The sequence below is a fragment of the Ceratina calcarata genome, unplaced genomic scaffold (genome assembly GCF_001652005.2).
Source record: "Ceratina calcarata isolate Rehan_Ccalc_2016 unplaced genomic scaffold, ASM165200v1 scaffold120.2, whole genome shotgun sequence".
Taxonomy (NCBI): Eukaryota; Metazoa; Arthropoda; class Insecta; order Hymenoptera; family Apidae; genus Ceratina; species Ceratina calcarata.
Window position 1 is genome coordinate 48,314 of NW_017132980.1, and position 22,030 is coordinate 70,343.

Below are 22,030 nucleotides of genomic sequence, written 5' to 3' on the forward strand. Positions count from 1 at the left end.
TTCACAATGCAGTCATTTTGACTGCTTTGGGCAATATAGGTATATACTAAGTTTCAGTCTTTCTAATGTTAATAAGATGCGACTGATTAAGAGTTTTATTAAAAAAACGTCACACAGTCAAAGAGATTAGCCGATTGCTAATACGAAACATTGATTATTTGTTTCAGGCACGCATTGGCCGGTGTTCGTCTGCGTTCTTATGGCGACGACGGCGTTCTCCTGTCGACAGAGCGAGTTCCAATGCGGCAACGGCCGCTGCGTCGCCCTGAACAAGGTGTGCGACGTGGTCGACGACTGCGGCGACGGCACCGACGAGCCACGGCAATGTTCACGTGAGTTTCACACGGCCGTGTCAAAGGTGAAGCGAAGGCCCGTGATAAAAAAATGCCCGTGGTAACTGCTTGCCGCAATGTCGCGTGCGGGTCGAGTTAAAACTACTGGTCGGCCGACCCGGTAATCGAGTTTGCCGCGAGATTTAGTTACGCTATCAGAATCGAGGTTTCACCCCCGGGCTTTTCAGCGAAACTTTAGATATAATTGTTACCGTGCAGTTTAAAGTTTCGAAAGACGTGTGAATATTTTACTACGGGCATTATTGGGTTAAAAGTGCACTTGCACGACAGAGCTTTCATGGTATCGATTAAAAAATGAATATGTTATATAATAGAAGAAATTTCCGTACTAAATGAATTTTTAACTTGACATCATAAATGCTTCGCTCCTCGCAAAGAGCTGCAGTCTAAATTTGATTAATAAAATTAGCAGAGCGATCGGAATCAGATTTAACTAGAGGTGAAAGAGCGATCTCTTTTCGGCAATAATTAATAATTAGTCTGAATGTTTAACGGTTCCCGGGGCAGATACAATCGCGCCTTTTCGACCTCTTCCATAGCCGCGAACATTTCGGTCGAGTCATTGTCACGAGAGGGTCCGGGGATCTGGTAACTGATTCTTCTTCATTGTTCCTACCGATGTGCCACGATCAGAGCCACGTTTCAAAGCTCACCGAAACGAACTCTTGCCCTTACTTCCCTGCGTCGTGATTGCCGCAGACTCCAAAGAGTTTCTGCTTCGTTAGACCTCCTTTTCTTCGCTATCTTCCATTGTTTCTTCTATTCTGTATTTGTTTACCCTTTCAGCTCTCCCCTGTTTCACTCGGTAATCGAGTTTCGTTTCTAGCTTTTTCCGTTTTCAGTTGCCTCCGATCCATTCAAGGTTCTCTTTTTAAACACATTAAGTGCTCTTCTGTTCTTCAAATGATAGACAGTAAGAAATATAAGCTGTAAAATGTAAAATTTTTCTTCAATTTACTGTTTTTTAAGAATTTAAAATGTCATATACATTTTATGTCTCAGTATTTAAAGCGTTTACTACTTACAATGAAAGTAAACATCCCAGGAAACGCATTCTCACGCGCTTGAAATTATAAACTCCGTCGTACTTCTTTGTTAATTTGAAAAATTAATATTTTACGTTTGGAATGGTTGAAGCGTGAACGTGTAATTAGTGTGGAAAATGGGTAAATGGAAGATAGCAGAGGAAAGAGAAGGAGACACCCGTCACGAGAGATTAATCGAGCTCGACGAGCTGTCCGAGTGATGACCGTGCGACATCGTTCCACCATTTGCCGTAAATAATTCGTAGCTGCTTGCCTGGGTTCCGGGTTCCGCGCGATTTAACCGTTCCCAAAGAGCAGCACAAAAGCCACCCCCTCCTAATGCGACGCTGTCTCGCTAACAGAATCGTCGCCCAACTATTTTCTGCCGCTTTCAAATTCTACAATTGTTTTCAATTCATTTTACGAAAATATTCTTTTCACGGATGATCCACAAAAATAAATATTAAACAAATAATTATTAAATCATTCACCACTTTTAATACAAAACTGAATAGAAATATGATTTGCAATCTTTTAGTAGAAGACTTTATTGAAATATTCATAGAAAAAATATTTTCCAAAATATGTATAAAGAGTTCACCGTGCTAGACTCATGATGGAGTCTTTCGATCCCCACGTAAGACAGGGGATGTTTCCCTTACTCAGAAGGTCTGCTATCGACAGACCGTGACAAAATGGTGGTAGTTTGCCCGGAAGATGCGTCAAGGCAAAAACGACCCTCGTTCCCTTCCAACCCTCTGATATTCTATTCTTCAAATTATCCCTCATCTCGCATGAATTATTACCAGAAGGCATTAAGGGTATTAGACGAAATAATTCATAGACCTGATATCTCAGTCACTGCGTTTTCACACAGAGCATTATTGCAATTAAATGAATAAAAAATGTATCCATACTGTCAGCGCAAGTACTTGAGATTTTTTTCATCAAACTTTGAACGTTCTAACAAAGCGAATCTCGTGTAAGATGAACGTTATCGTCCGGTGGAAATTGTAGTTGCAACTTTTATCCGTATCAAAAGAAGAAGCTAACTGGGAAGTTCGATTTGGCCGGAGGGGTCGATGGTGGCATCAGGAGAAATATTTGCCTGTTTGCTCGAACCGCGGGTGAAACAGACGGAAAAATTAATGACACGACTTTCCCACCCCGTCGTTCCATCGATTTCCCGTAAGGGGAAACTTTCACGAACGGATGGGACGTAAAGAGCGAGGAACTTGGCCAGATATCGAAGAAACAATGGAATATGAATGGAAAGCGACGATGTCACCTGATAACCCATTTTCAGTGTTACGTAAGAAAATACTGTCGAATATTTTCTGGAGACTGTTTTGCGAAGCTCAGAGACTTCGATGCTTAAATATAAACTAGGAATTTGCTTTGTATTATTATAATGTTAAAACGAATAAAAATATATTATATTTCGAGAATGCAATACAACCTGTTCAAAATGGAACGCTCAAAGATTTGCATATTCAATTAGTATTGATTCTCCTACTAATTAATAATACCATTCTTCTATTACGCTAATATTCTAAAAATTGGAATAGTTAACGATCCCAGGCTAGCATCAGAATTGAAACCAAAAAGAATGAGTACGAGAGAACGATGAATCTCTCTGGTTCGTTTAATCTCACCGCGAATATTAAGCCAGCCAGAGTCCCGTTTATAATCGCGTAATGTTTTCTGCGGTTGGTGGTATTAAATGTTTGTACGGATAAGAGAAAACGTGGTTCGTTTTGGTTTTACGGTAATAAGGCCTGAGATCGATAAACGTGGCGTTTCATATTCCACGATTTCTTAGATATAATAAATTCACAAATAAAATTGTGATAAAGTTAGGGGAAGATCAATCCAAGTAAGGAAAATAATTATAATCGAATATTTATGACCAAATTGGAAAACCACATTACTATTGAAATTGTATGTACATTAATGAGCATAATAAGAGAAGAAATAAGTAATATAGTATTGTTATAATACAGAATCAGATTGATTCAAGTCCATATGTAGTTGTATACGCGTGATCAAGGGAAGGAAGTATAGAAACGAGATATGTATGTCTGAACTAAAGGAAATGTTGTCTCAGAAGATTGTAATGAGAATAATAAGGGTTACCAACACGTAAATCATGGTTATCAGGAAGGGAAGCAGAGGGAACACGTCGTAGAATATAAATTCGCGTGGCATTTAGTTAACGTGCGCGCACCCTAAACCAGAGTCGTAATTTCTGGTTAATTATGGCGACCGTGGCTAACCGTGGGCTGGTGGTTTACTGATAAGTAGACACAGATAAATAAATGAATAATAAATTCTACATACTACGTGCTATAAGAGGTTGATATATGTTGTAAGTCAGTATAGAGAGTTTCTATAATGAAAACTTCATTTCTCTTCCTACTCCCATTAACCACTATCTAAATAAGTAAATTCCCGTACTTTGTCATAAGCTAACCGATAACGATCTTGATAAACTTCGAACCTAATCAACGTCCGTTTAACGCGACCATAACAGGTTCACTCAGTTTCTGGCTGGGATCGCATAGTTCGCTACACTTCCTAAATCAACCGAACGGCTTCCACCCGCAATGTATGTACAGTTTGATTACCTCGAACCGCGAGAGGATCTTTCTCTTATCAGTGGTTCGCCAATTTCATTACACGCCGAACGTAATACCTGGAAATTTGGTAAAAGAAGCATTATTACAATCTCTATTATTAAATCTATTGAATATACGAATAAAAGTGCATTGAATTCATTGAACAAGTTAATCTCTCGAGACAAATGAGCAGAGAACTGTTTCCGAAAAAGAATTTATTTGCAGAACAAATGATTTGTCCTTTCACGAAGAGTGAATACAATTAGTTTCTGTAAAATATGTGAAAATACATTTTGGGAGACACGGTTTCGATCGTATAAGCTGACTGGGTGGAGGCCCTATTGTAATTCAGCGGACAAAGTCGTAAAACGCGGCGCCCGATTCAAACTTCCGGCTTTACTACTCGCGATAGATAAAGAATAAAAAAAACAGGGAAGAGAGCTGGTAAAACAGGGAAGACGATAGCGCACTTACTCACCGAACCCGATGAACCCGTGGCTCCGAGTCGTGGAGGACTTCCGGTTTTCAGAAACGTGTGCCAATGGCGATTCCGGTCACGTACCGCCCGGAAGCGAATCGGAACCGAAACCAGGCCCGACTCTTTGGAACAGATAAAGAATGGTCAGCAAAATTTCAAGAACGTAAGGCACGCAAGCAAATAGCTGCATTTTATTTTCTATCATGGGAATCAAATCCAACAATTCTAATTGTACACTTTTATCGCATTAAACAATTACATTTATTAAAACATAAATTGTTATACGTTTGCAAACAGAGACATCATTGACTAACGTGACAATAAAAGGACAGAAATTAAAGACTTTGAAATTAAATGTATGATATGAAAATTTTATATAATTAACCAGCATAGGTCATGGAGGATTATTTTCATTTGAGCATGAAACTTTGATAAAAGACTGATTTAGCAACATGAAAGCAGAAACTGAAGAGCTTTATAATTGAAATAATCTCTATCTGTAATTTGAAATTTTTATATGAAAGTCTATAAAGAAGGAAAGAATTCTCTATCTCTTCTGCTCCTTCCACTGTAATCTTTTTACAAAGAGAAAATATGGAGTCACGACGAGGATAGGAGGACCGCAGTAAGCTATCTTCTTTAAAAGAGAAGTCCATCCCCATTTTTCATCAAACCGTTGGCTCGCACAATTATGAATTTCCTTAAGCTTCCTTCCTCCCTTATTTCTATTAAATTTTCTAATTTATCTTTGTCAACGCCGGAACTTCGAAACTAAGTCGGATGTTATGTACAGGGAGTCTCGTTCAAAAAATTCATTTATCTTCATTTAAAGGAACAAGCTTCATATATCATGGTCAATATATAAAATAATTATAATAATTATTATTTATACAACAGTAATAGAGAAAAATAAAGCATGCTCGGTGTACAGGAAGTTCCCGTGGAAAGAATTTAAATAGGACACTCGGTATACCAATGCTTTTATAAACTGCATTTATAACCGGATGGGAGGATCGCCGGGAAGGAAAGTTTCGATTGGCAATAACAAACTTTGGTATTCTTCGTCCACTGCGACTCGGATGAATTCTAGCTGAGCGCGCGAAGACGACTAATTTATATCAATTATACCGGTTGAAGCAATTAAGCGTAGAGAACGACGCTCGTAAAAGGGTTGCGGATGGGGTTTTATTAAGAAGTTACCCGTTCGTATTAGCATTCTACTCGCATTCTTGCCCGACAGTAACTTTCCTACAAAGAGATAAATTTTTATTTTATTTTCATTCTGCAATTAATTAAATTATTTCCCTTTCGGTAATACTTGTTAACCCCTTAAATATGAAATCACTCCTAATTAATAGACTTTTGAATAGACTTTAGAAACGTTTTGGAGCTCATACAATTTTGACCTGAATCAAGATTTAAAAATTCTACGCGGAAATGTAGCATACAAAACGGTGTTTGCTCGGTTCATTAGTTCAAAGAGGTTGAAAGAGGACTTCGCAAGTGGCCCAGTCCCTAATTATAATGTGGAACGTTCATTCGAGACTCGTACGTAACACACGAAAAAATTCCATTTTCAATGGCCGATACTTCATGAGTCGGTCTCGCAGCAATTTGGTATTGAGGTCCAAAATTGAAGAGGGTTTAAGATGAAATAAACGATTTCTTCTGACTCTTGCACGATGCCTTGGTTGTCAATCGTCTGACGTATCGACAAAGCGATCAGGCCAACTTTGCGGGGCCGGTGCTTTAAATAATTCACAAACATTCAGACGGAAGATTAAATGTCGGTGGCAATGGTCTTTCAGGGGGGTGGCGTTCAAAGGGGCGCTTTAAAGGACCTACTTTCCAGTCGTCGAGCCGAGTGCCTCTTCCTTTCTCCCACTCAAGACCCCGTCGCGCGCCTCTTTTGCAACCCCCTTCCCGCCTTTCACGTTTCCTTTACCCCGGTTCCTTACCTTACGGCCGGCCGGCACGCCGAGCTCTTTACCGTCCGTCGTCGACCGTGGAAATTACAAGCACGCGTAATTTCGCTCGAATATTATTCACCGCGGACAAAAAAAAAAAAAAGAAACCGAGCTTATTACCGTTTCGAACAAAGAAACCAGCCCCCGGCCCCTGCAACTCCTTCCGTTTCGTTTGCACAAACTTATTAAATAACTTGGCTTTAAAAACGATTGCTCGTTTTAATCAAGGAATAATAAAGAAATAATAACTTCAAAAATGACTCGGTCATCAATTTTATTATTAATGAGAAGTTTCTTAACGAAGTACTGAAAGATTCAACACGTTTGTCGTATAACAATTACAAGGATTATGAAGTTTCTTGATATAAGGAACGTATTGTTTAGAATATATGAATTACAGCAACGAATAAACAATTATTAAATCCTGTTATCATTTAGAAAAGATTCCCACCGGGTTTTGTAATATTCATGAAGTCGAACTCTGCCAAAGAAAGAAAATAATATAATCGATGATTAATGAAAGTTATTATAATAATTATTGGCTAATTACGTAGGAAGTTAGACTCTGACGTCGGAGGTGTGGGATTATTTCTTCTAGCCCCTTCTTCCAGTTCCGTAGTCTCAGAGTGCATAGACACGATTGTGTTCTCGCATAAATTCGAGAATGAACCGTCAAGCACAAATCGTTTGGCTAAATATAATATAATATAAAAATTGATAAAATTAACAGAGAACAATTGTATATATGAAGTTAAAATAGGAATGATAGTATTACTATTCTGCATTTCCGACGAGAAACTGATGTTGCTTATATCAGCGTAATCAAATTGAGGGCTACATATAGTGCATGAATTATCCACCTCAGGCTCTCTCAAGGAGGACATGCCTACTAGCGAAGATCGATCAGACTGATCTATAGATCGTTTCATTGGATTGATCTTCTCTCTTGTTTTCAACTGTGACAGATCACAGTGTACCGTCTCGATATTCACGATTCTCGGTACTGTACTGTTCCTCTTTACACTCTTCTCTGATAATGCCATAGAGTCAATAGCCTCCCCAGACATCAGTTTCATTTTTTTCAAGACTGGATCATCCTCCTCCGCGAAATTATGTTCAGATCGACGATCGATCGAATCGTGATCCGGCTCGCTCACAGCGTCCTGCTCCGGCTCGCTCACAGCGTCCTGCTCCATTTCCTGATTCTCCTGCTGATCCGGGGAGACGCTATGCGCATCGATCTGCTCCTCGCGTGGCGAATTCTGGACATTTCCGCCGAATAAACTTTCCGATTCGTGACTCGATTTACAGTCCGATTCGTAGATTTCTTCTAACATTAGCGTATCCACCGACAGCGTGTCCCAATCTGATCAATTTCGTTCTGTATTAGATCGATGTACACGAAACGTAATTTTGAATATGATTTGTATTTAACCTGAGACGTTACTACGGCTTGCTTGCCAATTTTCTAAGAATTTAGGATTCCTAGACATTGAACAAAGATGAGTGTAATTAATGGTAGGTGGTGGCATTTGTAATCTTTCTCTCTCTCGCTTTCTCTTCTCCTCTTCCTGTCTTCTCTTCTCCTCTTCTTGTATCTTCTTTGCAACCTCCAGCTAAAAAAGTAGTCGCGACAGAATCAATTTTTAATTTTATTTTATTATCATTGAAACTCAACTGCAACATCAATTGCATTTCAAATGTTATAATGAAAATTAATTCAATGGTTCAGATGATGACTGATACAATAATTGATATAATAATTCATACACTAATTGATGCTACGTTCCCTATAATGATTGCTCCAATAATTAATATAGTTTCACGTAATGGCTGATATGACGTTTAACACAGTAATTGACATAATAATAACTGAACAAAGATAGACATTACATTGTTACACACACAATGTGTTCCTATACGCTCTAATCATGCAAATGAGTTGATAACAATTTGGACATCGATAAAATAGCTGCGAGGACCTCTGTTTGTTTCTCCTTTAATTTGTTCTCGCAGTCCTTGACTCTTTTTTTCAGATTCGGCAACTTCCTTTCGAGATCCATGTTCCTGGTCATTGATTGTGCGAACATTACGATCTTGAAACGCAATGTTAGCCAAGCGACCGTTTCTTGTGTTCGCAAGATCTTCTTGCATTCGACGATCTTTGCTTCCAACATCATCCTCTGGATCCGAATAGTCTCAACTTTGATCCATTCTTGTTTTCTGATCTTAGCCAGTGGAAACTCCTCATACTCTGCCTAAACAAATTCCAAACGAATTCGATTCCTCATGAGAATTCTTTCTGGAGTTTGTTTAACACATTTAAGATTAACAGGAAAATCTGTCTTCATATCATTGCGCGTTTTACTGTTCATGTTACAAGTATTATAAAACTGTGTCCAGTTAGCTCGTATTATATTGGAAAAATTGACCACTTTTACATTTCCTTTATCCTTAATTTTGTATTTATTAAAATGAAGACTAGATTTCTGGCTATTGAAATATTAAACGATGCAACAATTATCTCGTCTCGAACGTATTAAGTATGAAAAGATATTCACATGATACGATTCCCATGTTTTCTTGGTCTCCTTCATAATTTTTTTGTAATGTTCTATGTCGATCTCTATTATCCTGGATTCGTCGTCTAGACCAAGCCTCATTAATTCGACTTTCTGTCTGATGTCGGCGAGAGATTTCTTCTGTCTATGTAAATTGTCCTCAAGTATAATTATAGCTCGGTCATGTTAACTGATCGTTGCTAAGAATGCATACCTCGTGATTTTGGTTGTTAATTCTAGAGTACTCCTCTCCAGGTTTTGAACATTCTGTTTCAAAACCTTCCTCTCTAACAACATCGCACGCAGTCGCAGTTGGAATTCTCTCGTCTTGGTTTTCACACCTTGACCAAAAATTCACATCGACGAATTTGAAGTTCGATTTAAAAAAAAAAACGCGAACAAACAAATTGAACATGTTAAACGAAGAACATTTTGATTACATTCAATCATATACACATATACACATAGTAACACTTATACATATTTTATTACATAAATCAACAATATTTTTCATTTCTTAATTCAGTTAACCAATCTTAACAAGACGAAGCATGAATGCTGCTAAAATAAAATAATTTAGGGTTTACTTACCAGAAATCATCGCTTTGGTCTTATTAATCTCTACACGTAGACAATTTTCTAACGCATTTACATATTGCGGGTCGGTACAAACATTAGGTTCTTCCATATTCGTTGAACAACAATATTTTCACCGATTCTCACGAGGAATTACACTACAAACAGGTAGAAAAATGTGAGAGCAATTAAAACTTGCGACAATGCGTCCGCTTTTAACGGTCTCCATTCGAAATTAAAAGAGACGTCTCTGATTGGCTGTTCTTAAATGCATATGAAATTATCTGCTTAAGACTACAGTGAACAGTACAAGTAATATTTGAAAGATAATTGAAAAAGATAATGGTTGCAAAAATCTGATTATAAAAAAATGATGTTCTTGTAGAACAAAGGTTAGATATATGTATATGTATAACTAGCTAATTCAAGAAACTGCGAAGTATATTCAGAATCCTCTTGTACAACACGTTTACATAATAAAATTGTAAGATAACGAGGTTCATGAAGATATTAATACAACGACTGCACCTGCAGCCCAGCGAGAGGAACTTACAAATAGAAGCAAAACAAAGAACACCGACTACCGTAGCTATCCGCTGTTCAGGGAGGTATTCGTTTACATCCTCACGAGAGCGTAAAGAGAGAGAAATTTCATTTCACCGTTTCACGACAGCCGGCGACCAATTAATTTATCCGTAGGCGGAACTGATATCGGGAAAAAAATATAAGCAAAAGCTCGGACACGAAACTGGCCTAGGGCCAGCTGGGCGAGCATTCGGTTCAAATAGGGATGCCATACGCTTTCGAACCATCTTCCAATGCTTGCCTCCCTGCGATTTTAATTAAAAAGTTTCCATACGGTTGAATGAAATTTTTTTAATGAAAAGGGAAAGACGGTGATTTTTTTAAAAATACTTTTACCATACAGTGGCACGGGGATTTTCTGAAACGAATTTTTTTTCAGCGGACACGACCCGGTTGAATTTTTTCCGCGAGATTTTCGTGTTTGACTCGCGTCCGGACAAGCGTCGAGCGCCAAGTTCCTTTGAAATACCACAAGTATGAATTTTTTTTCACAAGTGGAGAACTGAATTCGAAGCGAAATTTCGGTGGATTCGAGTGTGTAATAATTGTCAAGCGGCAGGTGGATAAACTCTGTTACCAAACTTTTAAACGCATTCCTGTAAACCAGGAAGCAAGTTCAAAGCATGGAACGTGGAGCACCCGGCTACGTTAAACTCCTCTTTGAACAAACTACCCTCGTTTGTGCACGACACCCAGAAATAAGTTCTAAAATGAGCTGAACGCATCTCAGTGAATACGTATCTCGCGCGCATTAACCAAAGACCATAAGCAGATATTTACCCAAAGCAAAACGTTCGTATCGTTAATTTAAAAACCAGTTCACTTCGTCCTTTAAAACCAATAATATTAATTTCATTTATGATTCCCCGTCCGTTTCTGTTTTTTAAATCTGACACACGATTTGCAATGAACTAGACAAAAATGAAAAAGTGAAAATCAAGAATCGATGAATATTAAATGGGGGGGAGGGGGGAATCCTGGTTATTTCCATATTTTCTCCTACCCCTAACAAACTTCGCAATCGATGTACAAAAAAAAACATCGCGGGACAACTGCAGAAGGGTATTTAAATTCATACCAGTTTACCCTGTGCAAACCGACGCAACGAATTTCAGTTTAAAGCGGAGCTTTCATCGACACAGGAACCATTTCCATTACATAAAAAAAAAAGAGCGAACCAAAAAACAGAGTATCCCCCGGCCGGAAAAAAAAAAAAAAATGTTTTTCGGTAGTACGTATTAGACGCGCGAATACATCGGTGGAACGTGGCGAGACACCATGGGGGTTGAAGATGAAAAGGGGTGGTGGCAGACTGCGCGCATCTTTGTGAGATTTTCACAATTTGCGACGTCGACGGCTGCTCGACGCCTTTCAACGCCGAACCATGGCGAATATAACGTTTTCAATGAGAACGCAACCCCCAACCTCCCTTGTTTCGCCTTTTATCAGACGTTAACCTCTCATCCACATGCATGAGAGAAAATATATGTATACGTACTCAACGCCTTTTTATAGCAAACACAATTTACGTTTCTGCAGTTTCATCAATAGACCATGCGTGAAAATCATTTGTCTTTTCATATAAAATTTAATGTAATAATCATATAAAAAATATCACGTCCCCTTTTATAAATAATACACAGAATACCGAGAACGTTTATATTTTCGTTTAAAATTCTATTCAACCAAAGTCATCATCTCTAATTAATGGAAGAAACCGTTGTAAATCACGTGGAAGACAGTAAAAGGAGGAAAACTAGGAAAAACTGTAGACGGTGATTGAAATTGCGTGTGTGTTCGATTCGAGGCATGAAAGCAGCTGGTCCCCTTTGGAAAACGAGCACCCACGGCTGCACCCAGCCTCCCGACCATCGTCTCGCTTATCCCAGCAACGCGTACTTTATATTTCCATTTCTTTTTTTCCTCTACGTGGTGGCGCGTCGATCCTTACGCGTTCCGCTGGCAACATTCGTCGCCGGCGGCTGCGAATGTTTCAAAAGCGGGGAAGAGGAAACGATCCCTCTGGATTCTCTTTTAGCCGGCGGCTACCAACCAGCCACCCCTCCGATAAACGACCAGACGAATTCCGTACTCCGGCATGAAATTTTCAACCTGACACCGCATGATTAAAACGCACATTTTCATAATGCATTCGTTTTCAAACATTTCGTCACATAATTTCGCGCGATACGAATGCGAGCTCCATTTCACGGAGTAATTATCGTATCTTCAATTTTACATGCACATGAATTTATAACTATTGTCCAATTAGTGAGATTTAATTAAAGTTAATGAGTGTTCAACTTTCTGCATGGCGAAGTTCATACGCGAGTTTCATGTACAGGGAAAAATTGACTATCCAGAAATCGCAAGCTGTGCGAAATTGAGTACATATCGTAATAATTATATGATAAAAATGATTTCTGTTTCATATTGTATGCATTTTTAACTGCATACGCTGCACTGCGTTCGCATGTTTTATTTTACGTAAAAAACCGTAACGAAAAAGTGTACTAAGCGAGGTTTGAAGAGAGTCTCAATTAGAGAATATGCATCGCCCCTCGGTAGTGGCCAGTATTTCGTGCTGGTTCTAAAGGGTTAATCGCGAGCAGTCGGCGAGGGTAGCTTGTTTATGGTCCAGAGTCGAATCCCAGTTGCCAAGTAGTGTTAGTCTGCGATTGGCGATACGCCAGTCGCGCCTACAAATCCCAATTCCCGCGGCTACATTTTCCTAATTTCCTGCTTACTTTAACTATGGAAATTTCCCATTTTCCTCATGAAACCCATTCAATTTGCTCAGCTCACTTCCTTTTTCTAATTGAAAAATGCAATCTCTTTAAAAACGCTTATTATGTACGTAATATTATACTGAATCTACAAGAATAGTCAGTTTAATTTTTTAACTAAAAATACTGCGTGAGGATTTCTAATTTTCTTGCATGAATCACCTAAAATATATAATTGTTTAACTGTTTGTCAAGCTTGTATAAGAAAATACAATAAATGAAGCATTGAAATTCACGATGAAACAATTAAAGCAACGTTTGTCATTGTTGAGAGTCGAAATCGAAGATGAATAAAAGAATGACCGACATGAGGAATAAAGAGAAGTACATAACATACATAAGTCTTTCTGTATCTCGCGATCAAACGTCCCGCGAGTGATTTTTTTTTTTTATTCACCACGAGGGGAAGCCGCAAAAGCACTCCGGTTGATAGGCCACTGATCGCACGGTATCACCATATTGGCTTCCCTCATCGGTGCATCTCTCTTGGAAATGGATCCTCTTCGTGGAAAATGGGGAGCCCGGTGACAAGAAAGGAGACGCCCGGACGGGCTCAACAGGCTTCCAGCTGATTCAATCGACTCGAGTCGTGCTTAGAATTCGATAACCCAGGGTGATCGTACGAGCCGATTTTTTCTATCAACAATTTTTATCTCTGGGTCATTACCGAATTTATGATAAATCTATCTTTGGAATTGGAAATCCGCAACCCTTCAGTTTTGTATTTACCGAGATTAAAGGATAGTTTGCAATTATTCTGAAGAAACTGAAGAACTTTTACTTCTTTGAAAGAAAAGTAAACCGTTCTTCATTTAGGAAAAAGATCAGAAATAAATACCTTATCAATTTAATGAGGGAATTTAAAGACGAATCATTCTTAAATATTTAAGGAACATTTCTCTTAAATATCAAGTGAAGCTCAAAATGGTGGCTAGTGAAAAATAAAAGACAGCATGAATTAAAATGGAGCAGTTGGATTTGGTATGTAATTCAATATACACACGTCGTCGTTAGGTTTAATGACAGGATTCGGTATTGGAAACCGATAGTCGGTCGGCCGTGGTATTACGAATTCAGCAGGTGCATCTGTTACGTCAAATTACGAAAGTTCCCGGGCAACGGCATCTCCTCGACGCGGTATACGTCTCCCGCCTGCTGACTAATGACTGGCATCAACTACTTGGCTGCATTTCACCGCCGGATATGCGTTCCCCCGGTGTCTCGGCCGATGGTGTCTGACGAATTATGGGCCTTTGTCACTGTTCAACCGTTAGGACAGCCACCTCGTTTCTCCTGAACCGTTTCCAAAGAGAAAGAATAGTGTCTTCCCGGAAGCTGTCGCGATTTATAATTCTCTGCTACGTCCCTGTCTACGCTTTTGTTCATCCGGTTCCGTTTTACGTAACAGCAAACTAAACTACAATATCTTTGAGGGAAGTAATTACTGCTGGATAAATTATATGTAACATACAACTCGTAATTGTCACGAAGTTAATGAAAACCGGTTGAGCTAAGCCGGTGCCCGGTGATCATAAAGCACAAATGATTGATAATGTTATCGATACGAGAACGTTTCATGATTGACAGTATAAAACTTGTATCGTGAGACACAGAAGTCTGAAAGTGAACTGGATAAATCACCGGGTGCCTGAGAAAGAAATAGGGCGAGCCAAAGAGAAACGACGACAGGACCGACGTTCGCCCAACCGGAAGTTCCCACGTATTCCATAAACGAAAGAAGGATAAGCGAGGAAGGAACGTGTCGCCGATAAGCATTCGAGCAAAATCACTGATCAGAATCAAAGATTCAGTCAAATGGAGATACAGTTTTTCTTAATGACTACTTCAATTATTATCTCGTGCTTACATCCCAAAAAGAATTTTTTGATCCACTCGCACGGTTTAGTTTTCGGGTTGGGAAATAGGAGATCTTAGAGATCATGAAACGCGATGAAAAATTCGCCGGAAACTGGAAAAAAGAGTTCCGCGATGCGAGATACTTTTACGAGCGGCTAGGGATTTACCGTCGAATGTACTCGTCTCTCCGCGGATTTATGCGTTTCCTGGCTTTCCCTAGCGTACATATCTGATGATTCAGTTTCTTGAATCTTCATTTCTGATAACCAGATCGTAGATATCTGCTTCTTCTTGTTTACGTTTATTAAAAAGATTAAATCTGGATAACAGATTTATCTCCCTTTGGTCGTTTCAAATTTGCATAACATTAAAAAATGTAATACTAATCAACGATCGTCGGTCCAGTCTTATATATTCAATTAATATTTATAATTATAAGCAGCATGCAAGACCTCGTCAAGAAATAATAAATAAANTTTCACGTAGCTTGTTTTATTAGAACAATGCAAACAGGATTAGATGTGTCGAATGTTTCGAATAGAATTATCAATTTAAAAGAATAATATTATCAGATTTCTTAGTAATTCCATAAAATTGAATGAATAGAATCTAAATAAATTTCTTATCTATAATATGAATTGTAAGTTCAACGAGAAGACCCTATATAGCTATAATCATTTTCGACGGTAACTCGGAAACGGTGAAAGTGCAGGATGAATTCAGGGCTGCAAATTGGCTGATTAGACTGATCGGTTACAGTTTATCTGGAAGATTTGAGGTGGTATCTGGAGAGGCAAGCTGGAATTCTGATTAGGAATGAGACCCGATGCCTGTAAATGGCGTGCATTGTGTTCAGTCCCATTCACCCCCCCTGGCTCCTGCCGTATTAGTGTACGCGCGTGTTGGTCCACGTTGCCAGGCGATGTTAGCCTCGATTTCCACCCTACATACGGCCGTGATGAGCCCTTGAAGCCCCACAATGAACTAGTATTGTAACCAAGCCGTCCCGTCCCGTCTCTGCGCGATGTAATTCTGCACGCGGTGCGGTGCATGCGATAGAGGAAGCCAAAGTAACTTAATCGGCGCCGAGTTTCCTTTGAAACAGACCAATGGAAATCCGGCAACGATTATGCATCGGAATGGACAACAGTTTGAGGCTCAAAGAGTATCCTACGATCCGGCAAATTATAAACAATACCTTTTAGCAAAATAATAATCTGCATAACAAATCTATTTCGAGTTAATTGTCGCACGTGCATTTGCATATAAGAAATAATTTGCTCGACTAGTTTAATACAATAAATGTCTTAAAATAGATAAACTTCGCAACAGTATGGAAAAGAATTCAATTTAAAAAATGCATTTCGAATAGAGATTTCTCTTATCATTTATTCACTGCAATCTCTGCTCACTTCCATGCGTCACACGAAGCGTGTTCATATTTCATAAAGACACAAGACTTGTATTTTATTTATAAGATAAAAATATTTAAAGAATTTGAAGAATTTTCGAAAATAAACACGGGATCGATACAGAGTGGACACAATGGCGTCCTCCTTCGGGGTTGACTTTGATCGAGTGCTCGTGTTCACCATTAAACTCGAATAAGCTCGAACCGAATTTTTCTAGCGGTCTGAGATACCGCGACCCCGGGGCCATCGATAATTCATCTAGTGCCTCCGTCGATACCTTGCTCGGACGGCCTCGAAATCAACCTGGATAATCCCTTTGATCGAGTCGAGTAGCGATTACACGGGAGCTCGCCAGGAGACTTTTAAATTCAGTTCGGATTTATATTGTTCAAGGAGGAAATTAAATCTTAATTCCGATCAAGATTTCCAATTAGCAATCAGACAGAGATAGAGAAATAATACAACTTTTGCGACAGTCGAGAAAGCGAAATATAAACTGAGATCGTTCTACACAAATAAATATCCTCGATTTCGCAAATAATTGTTCTACGAGTTTCTTTAAGTAATTGAAGTGCTTCGAGGTTTGTGAAATTTTTGTTGCAGCGTGCAATAAAACGTATTACGGCGACGTGGGTAAAACGTACGACCTGGAGCTTCACAGGCCGAAGGAAGACAAGGTGCCTTACATTTGCAAGCTCACGTTCAGCGCACCCGGTGGCGATCTGGGAGACATCGTACAGGTAAGTTCGTTTGTTCAAAGCCTTTGATCATCACATGCAATCAGTCCTAGTCTACATACCTGAACTTCGGAAATAATTAAACAACCCTCCAAACTCAAATTCCAATTTCGTTTCATTATTTAAGTAATTAGGTTGCACATTTTATTTATGGAATATTTTCATTTAAAAAATCTCCCAATATTACTTATTGTAATATGAACATAATCTCGTTGAAATTTATTTATTTAATTTTATTGCGATATTTATCTGTGTAATTTTTTAGAAAGGAATAGGACGAAAAGCGACCTTTACTATTTTCTGTGTCGAGGGATGAGAAAAAGTCAAAGAGTTGCAAGGCAGTTGCTAGACGGACAGGAATTAACGGTGGAATTTTTAATAACGTAAATTGCTAGGATTGCACCGGTTAGACCGCTGGGAAGCATCCCGAATAACGTTTCTGCGTGGCTGCGAGAACTTTTTGAACAGAAACGAACGGGAAAGTTAGCAGCTGCCAAATTTATTTATGCAATGTCCTTTCCACCGGCGTTCCCACATGTTTCCTGCTTTTATCAAAAGACGTGAAAACTCGACGACAAGTTGAAACGTGGTTCTATTTAAAATTATAATAAGCCAATAATTGTTCCAATATTCGTATTTAATTTCCACGTTTATGAAAGAATTTTCTCAAATAATTATTTATTGTATGAAATATCGAGAGATGACTTTGCTAAAATTAACGCATAATTTTAAATAATGGAATTCAATAAGCTTTTCCAATTTCAGTTCTCAACCTCATATTTTCCAGTCCCAAGTATCAATTCCTAGAATTCCAATTTCCCGATTCTCTAAATTCCAATCATCCAATTTCCCACAGAACAATGCATGGGAATGAAAAAATCCAAGTTCAACGAATTTGAAAATTCCATCAGAAAAAAGAGGGAAAGGTTTGACCGCAATTTTCCGCTCGCAGTTGACGTTCGACAGTTTCACTCTGGGGAAATTCGTGTCGTTCACGGCCGAGGGTTGCCCGGACGGTTCGCTGCAAATATCGGAGGCCCAGAGACCGGACGTCGGGGGCCTCTGGTGCGGCACGTCGTTGGGCCCGGCGATTTACTACAGCGAAACACAGACCGTCTCCATCACCCTGAAGCTGCTCAGGCTCAGCAAGGATCAGACGGGATTCAATTTCGACTTCAGAATGGCGTACAAGATGATCAGAAAATCTGACGCCGTCGTGCGTTACAGAAACCCTTTCGTAGGTGCGTTCCTAATTCCGTTTAGAAAAAAAGAAACTACGTGCCACTTCGCTTTATCCCCTCAGAGAACGATTAGAGTAAAATCATAAAATACATTTTTAGATATTTGCATTAGTAATCTTTGTAAATGAAAACCAAATCTAGAAATAATCGAACTTCAAAGATATTGAAAAAATCTGTAAAAATTATGATCCTCTGTGCACTCCCAGTAATTCCAATTTACATTCAATTCTGTAAACTGGTATTACAAATTTACTGAGTTCGCAGAGAAATATATGTATATATGATAATATGAATGAATGAAAAATTGCAGGGATAACGCAGGCGACGGGTATGCCGGCGTCGACGGAATCGACGGTCTCGACGTCCTCGAGCGATTACGCGAACAGCTCGATGGCCATGCCGGTTCAGATGGTCGAGCAAACGTCGCTGACGACGGCGACGAAGCCGAGCACCGAACAATACCTCGGGGACCTGATATCCGGCACCTACTGCTCCCGCATATTCAGCAACTGCGACCGGAAGAAATGCCGACTGCAGTCGCCAAACTTCCCCGGACTCTATCCCCGCAATCTCACCTGCTACTACGCGGTAAGAGTTGAAAACTTTTCGAATAAACAGAAAATGCACGAAGATAATCCGGATTTTTATCATAGTCCATTGATCCCATCAGGAATCAGATTCAACTGTTTCTTCCTGATATATTTTATTCTGATTATTCAACAGAATACTGAAATTTTAAATGCTGACCTTCTGTTGGAATATAATATTCATTTATAGATTATTCCCTGTTTCATATTTATAACACAATTTATTTATGAATTAATAATATCGTATACCCATTATCAGTTCCTCGAAAATTAGCATATTCAATGGATAATTCTGTTTCTCTCTCAATAAGAATAAAATACCAATTGAAACAGTTGCAACAGTTTTCGTTCAACTCTAAATGAATTCATGCGAATAGTTTGCCAATGGTGAATCGTTTGAAAGATACTTTGAAAACAAAATTCGATTTCGCTTAACCGGCGTTGCTAATCAGACAATCGCTGTCCGAATAGCAGGAGCTTATACTATTTTATCCCTCTCGGCCACTTTGCCTCCCACGGAAACCGAACCGAACGGCCATGCAGAAAGTTTCCAGCCCCCAATTGTCGTCGAAGCGGGAGTCAGCGGGCTTGCTGAAATTTCAGCCTCCATCGGAATGTATTTAGCGCGAGAAGTCGAGTTTAGTGGCCGAACGGAGAGTAATGGGTCCACGGATTGCAGCCGGGGTAACGTCGCCGTCGTAAATTTTCGTCGCGGATACTAACGTTGTTTCGGATAGGTTCGTTCTCGACTGGATGCGTCCCGGTCCCGTTCAATTTGCTCGCCGCGATTTCCCCGTGAAATACGGCTTCTCGGATTACCGCTCCTTGTTTTCCCTGTCACGGTCACCGACAACGTGGCTTCGTTAACGTTCATTGATCCATTTTCATCATGCAATGCTTGCTATCAAAATTAATGCAATACTTCATACAACGGTTGACGCGATCGATCACTGTAGCATCTTTTTCAAACAGTATTCTCATCTCATTTATGAGACTGTACATTTTGCACATCAATCAATGCACTGTGACGTAAAAATGCGAGGGCGTATGAAAGGTAAAAAATAAATTTTTCATAGTTAGCCTTTAGCGTAAGAAAAACTCAGGACGTGTCCAATGGTTACGTAAACATCAGAAACCGCCCCATTTCCGGTCACGAAGCTGCATCCCCTCGGAGCTCGAACTTCGTTCTTCTCCCGGACAGCTACATAAATTTTCAAATAGCTCGGAAATCGTCGGTCCACGACACAATTTATGATCCGTATCGGACATTCCCAACTCCATGCGAAGTAGAGTGAAACACTTGAAATAATTTATTTTTGACAAGAATCATTTGTCAAAAATAAGATCTATCGATCGATACCTGAATCTGTACGTTAATCAATTCCCGGATTTGTGGATGTTTTTCCAAACGATTTTATAAAAGACAAATGACATGAGTACATAGCGAATGTGAAACACAAAGTGCAATAGAGTAGAGTATTCTATTGCGGATAAACGAATGAACCGATATTCAAGTGAGCGAAATGGCTAGAGCGTTTGACACGAGTGTATCGTGAAATATGTGGAGTGATTGTGTTCGGGGCCACGATGGTGTGTAAACATTTATGCTACGGCGTGGGGACGTACGACCGGAGATGCGCAATTATGAGAGTGCTTTGATCGAGAAGTAATTCGATTTAACCACGCTCCTGCGAGCCCGTTTATTCGCCTAATCGATACACTCTTTCAAATCAGAATCCGACCAATCAATTCCTTTCAATTAACGCTCATATCTGTTCGAATCGAATGACACGGTTTATTTCCAATTAAAAATAGCGACGAGACGATTCATTGAATAAGACCAATTATCAATTAAAAAAAAAGAATTGTTTATTTAATTTCTTTAATGAAAAACGTCTAATAACAAATTTCGTACCACTTTCTAAAATGAAAAGAATAATACGACTGAGAAATGGAATATGATTTCATTATGAGAGGAGACAAGTTTATGAGAAAACGTCTCTTAGGCAATACTCCTGAAGGTATAATCGTCTGGCACAGGTGAGGCAGCATGACGTACCACCAGGGAAACACGCTTTAATTTCGGTGGAACAACCCCGGGGTCAATTGGTTGCCATAAGGGCGAGGCCAGCCACCCAGGCGGAATCGTCGCCCCGTGAACTCCGCCTCTGGGAAGACTGCGACTTGGTGCAAGTAAGTGGCACGCTACACCCAGAAACTGTGGAAATAGGGTATCGAGGTGTCGAGATAAATTCGACCACGTGACCGTGTAAATTGCGAGAGTTGCCTTCTTAAATCACCCCTTTGGCGAATTCATTAACAGTTAACTAAATTCAAGTCGTGGTCTGTAGCGATAAAGGGAATTTATGGACGGAGTGTGCAAGGTTTCTCGTTGATTAAAGAGATAAGGTAGTCGACTGTCTGATAAGTTTGTTTAAAATGTAGTAGAGAGTATTCAAGGATATGTGCAATGATTAGAAAGATAGTCTTTTCAATAAGCCTTTCCAATAAATTTATCGAATCTCGTCACTTGTAATATATACAATTAAATTGAATGCGAGAATCTATCTGAAAAACACTGAAACTTTACAAACAGAGATGAAGTTGTAAAATTTCCACTGGTGTTCGCTCTTCCGAGGGGATTAGAAAACAGAAGGTCGATTTCATCCACAGGATTACGTGACGGTGTACGACGGTTACACGACCCGGGACCCGGTGATCCTGAAATTCTGTGGGGGCGGCGAGCCGGTACCGGAAGCGACGAGCAGCGGCACGGAGATCCTAGTCGAGTTCACCACGTCTCCTTACGGCACGTTCCTCCATCCTACGCCGCCGCACTCGCTTCACGGGTTTCAATTAGAAGTGCAAGTACGTGGTAATTCTCTTCAAACATTCACGGCGAGCGGAAACACGAGGTGCTTTACACCTCGGGGAACTCTGTCCGAGTTGAAACGGACGCGCCGTTTAAACGAACGCGACGCGACGGACCGACCACTTTTTCCCATTAAAACGAGAGTTAACGAATTCTACAATCGAGTAATTTATTTCTCTCTTTCGTTCTTTCCAACGGCCAAGGATTACTTTATCTCCATCCCTTCTATTTTCCTTTTAATTAAATGACCGAGGATTTTCGCGCGAAATAAAACATTTCAAAATTGGATGTGTTCTATTCTTCAGAAATAATAGTACGTAAAATTATAACGTACTCCTTGTGTTCTCAGATATCATATTCTCTGCAAATAAAATT

General features: G+C 39.5%; 1 protein-coding gene across 1 annotated transcript in view; it reads left to right on the forward strand.

The window, feature by feature from the left end:
• The window catches only part of LOC108626176 (uncharacterized), a 72,969-nt gene that overhangs the window by 37,054 nt on the left and 13,885 nt on the right, over positions 1-22,030 (forward strand). The window contains exons 2-7 of the mRNA XM_018026704.2: positions 168-332; positions 16,822-16,958; positions 17,908-18,196; positions 18,507-18,784; positions 20,824-20,976; positions 21,457-21,651. Of these exons, the coding sequence (XP_017882193.1) occupies positions 168-332; positions 16,822-16,958; positions 17,908-18,196; positions 18,507-18,784; positions 20,824-20,976; positions 21,457-21,651 (1,217 nt within the window). The remainder of the gene's footprint in view (positions 1-167; positions 333-16,821; positions 16,959-17,907; positions 18,197-18,506; positions 18,785-20,823; positions 20,977-21,456; positions 21,652-22,030) is intronic.